The sequence below is a fragment of the Sinohyriopsis cumingii genome, chromosome 9, assembly GCF_028554795.1.
Source record: "Sinohyriopsis cumingii isolate HCF-2022 chromosome 9, ASM2855479v2, whole genome shotgun sequence".
NCBI lineage: Eukaryota > Metazoa > Mollusca > Bivalvia > Unionida > Unionidae > Sinohyriopsis > Sinohyriopsis cumingii.
The window spans coordinates 52081062-52093065 of NC_142969.1; the positions used below are offsets into that span (position 1 = coordinate 52081062).

The 12004-nt window shown below is 33.8% G+C and overlaps 1 protein-coding gene across 5 annotated transcripts in view; it reads left to right on the forward strand.

Moving 5' to 3' along the window:
• LOC149791812 (natural resistance-associated macrophage protein 2-like) overlaps positions 1-10851 on the forward strand; it is a 36254-nt gene extending 25403 nt beyond the window's left edge. For 4 of the 5 annotated variants that reach the window (XM_089970317.1, XM_089970319.1, XM_089970318.1 and 1 more), the window contains 5 exons: positions 1323-1543; positions 4936-5011; positions 6063-6140; positions 8161-8193; positions 8827-10851. In XM_089970317.1, the coding sequence (XP_089826443.1) occupies positions 1323-1543; positions 4936-5011; positions 6063-6140; positions 8161-8193; positions 8827-8928 (510 nt within the window). In that variant the 3' untranslated portion in view covers positions 8929-10851. Of the gene's footprint in view, positions 1-1322; positions 1544-4935; positions 5012-6062; positions 6141-8160; positions 8194-8826 lie in introns of those variants that run through there. The other variant, XM_089970320.1, reaches the window with a different exon arrangement.
• Positions 10852-12004: the final 1153 nt, after the last annotated feature.

The following is a 12004-nucleotide window of genomic DNA, read 5'->3' on the forward strand; positions in this document are numbered from 1 at the left end:
ACTAGATGACTTAGATAAAGTTGAAAAGATCAATAAAAACAAAACTGATGATTTTGTAATAACTATGTACTCATGAAATGGAAATGTTATAATGCATTTATATTGAAAATTGGGAATTAGCTGAACATCATGTGTCATTAAAATAAATGGAAAAATCACAATACAAGGAGTGGAGTATAAATCTGAATAAAACCTTTTCAACGTACTCTTTTTGAACGATAATGAGCTTTTAATGATAGATTTAAAATCAATGTATATAGGAAGACAGTTTCACATCGTGGACAAAATAAAATGCAATACACCCACTTGAATTATGTAGAGACTTTGAATATGCATTTCTTTAGACCTTCATTTGACATTTAACAGTCATCGAAATTAAACTTTAGAAACATTGCACATTCAACACTTGAGATACACTCGTCCTCGTTTTGTGCTGACAGTTGTAGAATGGAAAAGAAAACTGTTTATGTTATCCTCTTTGGTTGTCATCCGGTCCTATGGCTTGATTTTATCCTTCCTGTCCTTGTAAAAGTTTCCTTTCTCAGCATAGACAAATAGTAAATCATTATCAGTCATTAAAATCTCCTTTTATCACCTTATTTGTTTTGCAACTTGTTGCAACATAATTCATACATCAACCGATTTCTCAACTCTGGTTCGTAAATCCACCATAAATTAGTTGTATTAAGTAGATTTGACCAAACCTTCATAGTTCTAACTTTTTATTCCTGTTTTGTGAAACAAATGATAGAAGCACAAACAATGGTAATGTTATAGTGCATCCATACGCTGATACATTTACATCACATAAACGTAAAAATCCATACCATAATGTTCATGGCATGTGGTGATTGCATTTCAGTCTCGTTTGTATTATTTGCTTGAGCTTCAGCCTATAGTTTTGAAGTCTTTGAAATGTTGCTTTTCTGTTTTCTTTTTAAGTCCCTGCCTTTTAAATATAAATATATTTGTATTTAGTCTATCAACGATGACGTCGCATTATGTTTTAACCAAAACATGTTTGTAAGTGCAAAGTACCTACCGAAAAAGTATCTATGACGATGATGCAAAATCGCTGGCCATTCAAAATCAACAGTATATTTATGTGGCTGTCTTGAAGGATAACTATGTAGGACCAATTTACAATAATTACTGATTCAGAGTAAGCGATCGTTTACGTTATACTCACTTGTAGCAAGTCTGTTTCCAAAGAGAGCGCTTATGCCCCTTTTCCTGAAAAATATGTCACTTAATAAACGCTCATTTCGTTAGGTCATTGAATTTATTTCCCTATAATCATGTCTTTTGTAAACTTTTCAAAGGGATTTATGAACATAAGATGGACTAGATGGAAGCGAGTAATCCTGACCCGGTCCATTGCCATAGTACCGACCATTGTAGTGGCTTTCTTAGCAACCAATGACCTTGACAGTATGAATAACTGGCTGAACGTTCTACAAAGTGTGCAGTTACCGTTTGCCTTACTGCCTATACTCCATTTTACCAATAGTTCACGGATAATGGGCGAATTCAAGAACGGAAGGTAACTGTTATTTGGTTTATTGTACTTGATCACTGTTTACTTCCCTTTGGATACCTGGCATCGAACTCGGCAAAAACGGCTAAAAGTTTCATTACAAGGAAATAAATTGTACGATTATCTAATAGTGAATATAGTTGCACATCAGTGTCCTTTAAAGTGAATGCTAGTTAACAGTGCCGATGGCAAAACTTTATGACAATTTCGTGAGTATACTAACTTTCCTAAGCAGTTGAAGGATAAATGGTATTTTTCCAGTCCGTTGTTTTCCAGAGAAGTAGTTTAAACAATAGAGAACTGATATACATGATAGTCACTAATATAAAACCTGATTCAAAAGGAAGCTGTTAATTGCTGTTCGTCAAATGGTGTTATTACAAAGAAGTGAATGACGTTTACAGATTTGTAGTTTAATTTCAAAAGATTAATCATGTCTTCGACCAGTACCTGACCGCTCCAATGACCTAGTGGTTAGAGCGTCTGCCTCGGATGCGGGAGGTCGCGGGTTCGAACCCCGTCCGAGTCATACCAAAGACTTATACAAATGGTACTAACAGCTGCCTCGCTTGGCGCTGAGCATTGAGAGGTTATTTTTAGGACTGGTCGGCCTGGTGTCAAGATAATGCGACTGTGTGGGACATGATGCTGTATGTCTGCGGCATGATGCGCAAGTGCTAGACATCACTATAAACTGCCACATTGTAGATATCCTAGCGAAATGAATGAACAATTGTTAAAGTTACGTTAAAAATCCAAATCACACTCACACACTCGATCCGTACACCGACTGCAAACATGGTTTGATCAGGTCGTGGCCAGCATAGGACAATTCTTTTGCCACTAAGTACCATTTATGATGGTAGCATAGTGCTTTAGAGTTTTGTTATCATTAGCAGGTCTTTTATATGTTGAAAACAACCCTAAACATTTTTCTTAAGAAAATGTAAATTTTATTAATTACTTATTCACTTTGAATATTTAATTGGGTTTTTGGGGTTTTTTTTTTAGGAGGGTTGTGTTTTGTGATATATCTAGTCCATAATTATACCGGTTACAAATATGTTTAAAAGGTTAAGACTTTATTTTTATTCGTAGTATTGACAGTTTTATTACTTTCTGAAATCTGGTTGCGTTTTAAATGATCCATTAATGTCAAATCCCAATGCGTGCAATTTGTATCGTATTTGTCGCATGATGTCGCGTGGAAAATATGAGCAGTAATACTATTCCCTTTCATAATTCAATGCATAAAATATAAACAAACTAATTAAAGAGAAATAAAACAAACAAATAAATGCGAAAACAAGCATGTCGTGAACCTGATACACTTGAGTGACAGATGGTCATACTATGCACAGATCTAAACACATGACAAAACGGTGGATCTTCATAATGTTATCTATATCAGTTGAACTCACTGAAAATTATTTTTCTTGATTCACTCTAGTTAATTATCAAAATTCTTTTATTGGAAAATCTACTATTTCACGGGCTAGAAATAAATAAATATTGATATTGTAGAGTTAACAGTTTTCATACGACGTGAGGAGCTTTCTGAATTCGCTTTGATTGGATCACTGTTCGCTTCCTTTAATGTAGTTCTCCCATTGAAAAACAACTCTGGAAAACTGGACATTAATGGCGTTTTGTGTTTTAAGTGCTTTTGTTGGGCACAGTAATTCAAGCAGAATATTTGGTGCTGAGGTAATTGGAACATAGAGAATATCAAAAGGACTCACTCAGAAAGCATCTTTGTCTGACCCATTTATAGGATTCGAACCAACACACTTTCGGGCGCGATCTGGCACTCAGTCTACTGAACAATTAAGGCTCATATCTCCGTCACTTATACAAAGTAGGCGGCACATTGGACCTGATGATCTCCGAACCATTATGGGTTACAAAAATAATTTTTTTAAAAATTACTTACATATAGGTCGATATATATTTCTCTCTCTCTCTCTCTCTCTCTCTCACACACACACACACACACACACACACACACACACACACACAGAGCTGCGAAAGGTGACTCCAAAAGATGGCAGACACCTTTTATCAAGGGGGATCATCTTGCTGCAGCTTAAAACTCTCTTTATTCGAGATTGAATAAGCACTGAAGCTGGGGTGAAAAATAATTTTTTAAAGAAACGATAGCGGCTCATGTTCAGAACATAATAAATCTGCACAATTCAGGAATTTTGAAGTAATTTAGAAACAGCTCCAAACTTTACTTGTATTTTGCCATTTTTTTTATAAATTTTCATGTTAGAAAGATTTTGACACCCAAATAAAATAACAGATGGTGGTATAAATGAGCTATTTTTCAAAACTTTTCAAAAAATTTGAAATCTGAACTAATCCAAAAACTATCATTCTCTCGTTATGTCATCAGCACCCTATGGACAAAGTATGCACGAAACAGAAAGCCACACTGACAACACAGCATCCTTCTTCTCTCTCATCGAATAAGGTGTCGGCCGTCATTGGATCTACTTTCCTTCTTTCTACTAAATATAATTTTATGTTTTGATTGATGAACTGCTTAAATGAGTAGTTACCTAATTCGTTTGTGTGTTGATTTAACAGTATTCTTTCAGGTATTTACGCACTTATGTTGTTTTTTCACAAAATGCTTAAATTTACTGACCAAAAAAACACAACATGATTGCAGGCGAATGTACAAAAATTCTGACCTAGTGCATGAATTAAAAGAAATCATTTTTTACTAAAAACTGTTTTAAAGATAATGTGAAGATATTAGTTAAGAAATAGCAATGCTAGAAATAAGTGAGGAAATTTAAAAACTTGCCGAGAATTACTAACTGGAAAAAATTGAATTAATGAGAAAATAATTTATGTAAGAATTGGATTAAATTATAGGAACAATACAAATTGTGTGCAACAAAGCAATGCTAACTTGAATACCTGTACCAGTAAATAATATTTGCAATAAACCTTTTAGAATATGGCATCCAAAGTACAGGCGACTGGTCCTTAGCTGTACATATTATAGTAATATTACGCTATACGAATATGGCAGCGATCATAAATACTGAAAGTGAAAGATCTACAGACAGGAATTAGAACGTTGTCGACATTAACAAGTTTAGGGAGGCAAATTAGAAGCATTTACATAAATATAAAACTTTCTTCAACTGCTGCACTTTAAATTTCTCTCTTTCTATTTTCTCTCTCTCTCTCTCTCTCTCTCTCTCTCTCTCTCTCTCTCTCTCTCTCGCTTACTCTCTCTCACACACACACACACACACACACACACACACATCATGCGTACTAACATTTATTTATATAAAGAACGACTTATTTTACTCTTGACTAAAACTAAATGCTCTAATAAATGTCAGTCAAAACTAAATACCACAACTTTCTTACAGGACTCTGAAGACTGCAGTCTGGGCACTTGCCGTGCTAGTGATAGGGGTAAATTTCTACCTCGTAGCGCTATTTCTGGTACGTATGGTAGAGGTTTGGACCTTTCAATAATTTCGTGTTCCTGACTTCTAGTTTGTTTGTCTATTGCTGAAACGATGCTATTGCTGGAGGGATATAAGACAGGAAACAAGATATGGAAGAGTGATACAGCTTTTTTTTTTAAAGATCAATGATTTATGTACAGCTGGAGTAAGAATGTTGATACGATCTCGATATTGAACTAGCAGTCATATTGCTTCGAAGAAAACAGTAAAATATTGGAAACAACAATCACTCTTTTTTCTCTATATAGATCGCATGACATGTTCAGTTTTTCTGAAACGCAATGATATGCCTGCAATCCCCAGAAACTTGAAACATGGTAAGGCACAAACAATATATAAAAAAATAAACAGAACACATTTCATCGAGAATTGATGGCTTTAATGTAAATGTTTAACGAGTAATCTTTCAAATGGAGCCACGAAGAATAGTACCTTTGAGTGAGACCGCCTTAAATGTGAATTGTATTATGCATACAGTAGTCCTACATGCAAATGCCGTCGATTATAGCCACTGAGAATATCAAATTAGGGTGAGACTGTCTTATAATGAATTACATTATACATATAAATCTACTATCACCTGATGAAATGGGATACATGACCATTCCCACTTTACCACAGAATCCATATTATACTAAAGCGAACTAAACTGAAAGTACTATTTGTTTTGATCAACTGACTCGTTTCACTTCCGCGACATTTGGCAATAAAGATCTTTATAGTTTTGCTGGCCAAAACACATTTTCTTTTGGTGTGAACAGATATATTGAAGTTTGATGTTGTATTGTTTTCATTTCCCCTATCTTAAAAATCACATTTAGAACAGATGTAATTTTCTTGGGAAAATAATGAAATTGTTCTAGAATTGGTTTTAAATTGATTTTTCCAATTACGACCTTTTTCGATTCTAGACACAGGTTTCGTTCCAAAAGTGCACCGCTCTCGCATGACCATTTCGTCTTTTTCTAACCTTATCTGGTCAACAGTAACAAGCCTATTTGAGTCTCGTGTTTTTTTTCTTCCAGGGCAGTGATCGACCTTGGTATGCGTACCTTATTACAGCTCTGATTGTTGTGGTGTATATCTCCTTCATTTCATACTTGGTAAGTATAATCTGTACTTTTAGTGTACAGAAGATAATTCTGTTTTTGGTTGTTATTGAACTGATTGAATCGGAACCTCCTCAACCTTTTTCCATCACATGTAGAAAAGAAACTCCCAAACTCGTATGTAAATAATATCATATTGTCCAACCTGATGCGCCATGTTCAAATGTTTTACGCCCTTGGCGCAATCAGTGTAATCTCCCCTTACTATACACACCTATTTCTTTTCACATAGTTGATCATTTGACTATGGTGTATTTGTATTTTGTTTGCTTCTTTTGAGATTCCTATTTCAGTTGCTCCTCATTTGTTTTATTTGAGAATTTATCTTGTTTTAAATACCGTTATTTCATTTAGCGTATTCGTATGATATTTATTTCTTTTTACACATATGTTAGAATTAATAATACTGTTTGAGCTTTAAAAATTTTATTCTACAATTATGTCTGTTTTTGTTAGGTCTTTCTTGATTTTTTTAAAGTTACTTATTTTGCTTTAACTTCATATTTATGGCGGCAATTATTTTCCATAATTGACAGAGATGTTACCAATGAATAATCTGTTAGTTTCTAGTAAATTTAGTTCAGTCCTATAGTCAATCCAGTCGTATAACAGCGCAAGTGATCCAAAATGGATTAGTTTGTTGGGAAATTTCACGCGAACAAAATGTAAGTTTGTTCTGCAAATTACTGTGCCTACGTATATCCAAGCTATACTTTTGTCTCGCAGAAATAGCCGAGGTAAGTCCAAACGTAAGAGGAAGGTAGCAACGGTTTCTTGTTATTGAAACAAAATTATAGCTAGAAACTAAAAGTACTTATATTACATTGATTATTGAAACGTTGTCGGGTATTATTTTCGATACCTATCATTAACTAAATATCTGTTCTTGGATATGCAGCTGGACGTTCCTGCCCCAGCATTTACGGATTTGGAAAGCGACACTACGATTATCTCCGAGTCTCTTTCAGGGTGTCAAAATTATTCCACTTCCATCAGAAAGAAACGACTATGTTTTTAATGACTACTCAGCATTGGTTACCATTATTTACAGTGCCGTTGACGTTCCCTGGAGAGCAGTATGAATTAGAAAACTGTCGATTTACTTTAATTTAATCCCAAGATTTGGGCCAAAATTCGTGTTCCTATATTTCTTTAAATTTCATTGGAATTAAAAATCTAGAACACGTATAGTATGAATTTTGTCACTGTATATTTAGGCAAGTCTTGTTTGTATCAACCACAAACAGCACAGTGTAATGAGTAATATTTTCCATCAAATTTAGAGGATCTGTAAAGAAACATGAACAATCTCCCGCTTGAATGAACAAATAGCTAGTTTTGGTTAGTTAGTAATTGAGATGACGTTGATGATTACAAAATTTCCGTGTTACACCTTACTATCGATGCTTTATCAATATGTAACGATGGCATGATTTTTCGTTCCTTGCCTCTGCTGTTCTTCTTTTCATTCCTTTGTTTTGTCTGGGACAGTTTTGATAGATGGTTATGACATTGCAACAATACGTCAATGTAAGGCAAAAGACAAGAGAAGTGTAAAAGTTGGTGATAAAAAAAACCAAAATGTCTAAACACGGGAAAAATTGTCACTTAACTATTGTCACTCTCTCAAACTAAATAATTGTTAAACGTGATTTGAAAAAATTTAAAGAGCTGGTCGATTCTTTTGCTTGTTTTCGGAGTATTTAAACAAATAAGTTTAAATGCGTCCGTATTATTTTGCCATCCAGGGATATTTCGAAATACTAGTCACGTGACTATATTAAGTACTTTATGAAAGAGCTAACGTGAAGAAAAAAAATACTTTACATGTTATTGTAAGGGCATTGTACCATATAATAAATATGTGCATCTTTTATCAAAGAGTCAAAATGTCATATTTGCCTTGTTTCCTAGAGAAAAAAAGTTGGCACAAAGTATGTTGCAAAATTATTCTTTAAAATGCAAATGAAAATAAATTTCTTTAGTTTCAACTACTTCTTAAAATATATTTCAGGCAATAGGACCCTCAAATGTATTAGCTCTGAAGGTAAGAGTCTGTTACGCACATCTATATATTTGCTGTAAAATGATAACAGTTATTGCATACATACATACATGCATACATACATACATACATACATACATACATGCATCAGTACATACATACATACATACATGCATGCAAGCATGCATGTATGCATGCACGCAAGCAAGAAAGCATGCATGTATGCATGTATGCAAGCATGCAAGCATGCATGCATGCATGCATACATACATGCATGCATGCATGCATTCATACATACATACATACATACATACATACATACATACATAGTCTAAATCTCACAAATATCTTACAGAGTACATAATGACATATATTGTTCAGTCCTAAACATCCTGTAGTTTGCATAGGTAATGCATTGTGGAGCAATACATTTTCTATACATTCCTCATTTTTAGGTACATACCTACATTGTGTCTGTAAGTTTCTTTTAAGGGTAAAATTGAATGAATGCATGAATGAATGAATGAATGAATGAATGAATATGCTTCACGATTTATGCTAATCAGTTCCTTCTATTAGGTATTGACTACGCATACAGTTTTATATCTTATTACGTTTCATTACAGTTGAAATTATACCGGTGTTTAAGGAAAATCTTATTACATTTCGTTTCAGTTGAAGTTATTCCGGTTTTTAAGGGAAGATGCAACTAAAGTTGAAGAGGAAATTTTCAGAAGAAATGGTCTGCGATATCCTGTATTACAGCCAGTTGCATGATTTTTAGATTAGCTGGACCTTGATAAAATAAATGAAAGAAGGGAAAAAGAGGAAGACAGGAAGGGATTAGAGAAATAAAGACAACAGAAAGGGAATATATGTTTCAATAATAAACTTTGATTAAGCCGTTCAAAGTATTTTTTTCTTTTGTAAGGTTTAAATTACTTGATATATATTTTGCTACAGTTGAGCTGTTTAAGTTGCAAAATAGCCAATTGATATTTGTTTTTTTCTATAGTTGTAAAGTTGTAAATCATTAGTTGATACGTATTTTGTTTTACAGTTGTAACTTGTAAGCTCATTGAATGATGTGATTAATGCGTTAGATAAAACGAAGGATCATTTGTTCGGTGGGATTTGTATGATTGCTTTAAATCTGAAACGAGATAGTAATAATTTTACAATAAAAGTATTAAACTGGATATCGTAGCAGATAATGTTGAGCAATTTTAAAAATTTCAATTAATCAAATAATTAACTGCCAATAGGTATAATTAAATGTTTCCCTCAATAATGAGCATGACATTGCCGGTAACAATAAAATGTGTTTATGTATATATTTATCCATGTTTATTTTGTAGCCGTTTTTCCTAAGTATTTGATCATTTAAGGTCGAATTTTGATGATGATATTGCGCACTTGCATCATGTTATATCTCCACTACAAAAGAAGCTTATTACTGGCACGACTTAAGTACCGTTTAATATATTCGATTGTGTACACAGTGTCATGTTGTACCTTTAGATGTACATTGCATGCATTTCGTCTCGTCAACACCATAGTTATGTCCCTTCACAATAGACTTCGTCTCTTGATATGGGATGCTGTTTTTAACCAACGTTGCTTTGCAACCTTTATACATAACTGCAATCCATTTGTTAGTTTAATTGCCAGTTACATGTTGATCTGGCTTCATCTTTTTAAGTCTAATTTTGATATAGCCTTTGTTCCACCATTATTAGATCTCTACTACGACTGATCCTTCTAAATAGCATTACGCAGGAATCATTCAACATATTCTGATGCAGTTTGGTGTGTGCATTGTCTGATAGACCTAAATTGTATTATTTTCTGTCTTGTCAGCCCTGTTTAGATAGAATTGCAGCCCTTCAGCACAAACTTCATGCCATCACTTAGGACACTGCTTGTAACCAAAATATATCATGAACCATTCAGAATATTCTGATACAGTTTGCTATGAATATGTGTCTCGCTGACTTACATATACCAAAGATTGGAATACTCATGTTTAGAAGACATATGATTCCCAGATTACTCGTCCTTCTCACTTTGACATCCACAGCATAACACTGTTTTCTTTCATCTAATCCAAAGTTGGCATGGATCATTATATTGATGACACATTGAATTAGTTTTGTTTCAAGTGTTCGACATAAATGATTTGAAGAGTTACGGCTCGTGATGGCCCGTCTTTCTAACTTTGTATTTTCACCATTGCTTTACTTAGGCTGCTTTTCAGCCAAAGTTGTTTTGGTACTTTTATATTGATAACACTTTAAGTGACTTGAAAATCCAGAATTTAGCCTCTGCATGTAGAGATGCGCTGGCTTCCTTAATGTCCATCATTTTCAAACTTCGGTTTTCCAGCAAAAGTTTTTCTTTCTATGACACCGTGAGGAGATTACGGAGAGCATGGTCCTTTGTGAGACCCCAATTGTATGCTACTACTAAGCAAACCATAAAGTGCATCCTCTTTTTTGTTACATTCATTTTATGATATTAGCTAACAAATTATAGAGAACAAATTTTTTGTCGTTACATACATACCTGGCACTGCGAATACAATTATAAAGAGCAGGATCACTTGAAGTGCAACCATCGCTATTAGCTCTAGCTGTTTGTTTGCTAACTTGTTCATTTCTCTGCATAGGCATTACACTGAAATATATATTTATTATTAAACTGCGTATGATCTTTCTTTTTCATATGCATACATGTACTACATACACACACTGGCTTTGTTAATCCAATACTCATTACCCTGAGTTAATCTTCACAGTCTCTGATCTGAGACAGGAGTTGATGGAAACTAGACCAATTCAAAAGGCTTCAAAGTATCTGAAGTACAAATGTCGAAAGGTCTGATTTGTTAGTATGGTGATGTTGTGTCTGATTATCATTCATTTAATCAACCTCATTTACGTTTTGCAATATGGGGCGGTGTTGCAAGAGTGGAGGAAAATTCAGTCAGTTAATCTGGCCTATCTGGGTGAGACAAGCAAATTATGTGTTGAATGTAGGTAAACTGTTAATTGAAATGTTCGAGCGCATTGGTGGCATCAAATATCGCAATTTCCATAGAATTTTCATAAGTTACTTTGCATTCATTTCTTTAATATTGTCTTAAAAAAGATCTTGTTCGTAATGGTTCCATGTAATATTGTATCAAGCATAAGCATTTTTATAACTTGTTACTTTTGTGTCCTGCGAGGATTCGTAACAAAGAAAGATTTCCGTTGCTAAAAAAAATCAATTCCTACGAAGCCCACGACATTCAGTTCCAATGAAACTGTATCCATTAATAATGTTGGCAATGTTATTGGTGTTGTGGAAGAAATTAATATCTATCCTTTATTGTATTTCCTTGAAACTATTTAAAATTTCCAGGTTATGATTGCCGTCTTAAAGTTAAATTGTCAAGAGTTTTCATATATATGTCAGTTTCAAGTCATTAAATAGATTCGTGACTTTTAAAGACTAATAATTCACACACACACACATTAACATTTGATTAGCTTCTTAGTAGAATACATTCACATGAAATCGGTGTCCCGTTATATTTACTAATCTGTCAACAGCTTAATACGTAGAGAATATAAACTTTTTTTTGGCCAAGTTTATTTTATGACAAAAATACCATGATCTAATCAAAATCAAATCGCTTACATAAGTATAACCTCTCAAAAAAGAGTCTATATGATAACGTAGGAATTACGAGTAATTATGCTAACTTGTGAAAACATGAATGGAAATATTACAGTGTACATTTTATTAACGATTTGCTGATGTTTGTCAACAATAAGTACAACAGCATTACCACAGCCACCACAACCAC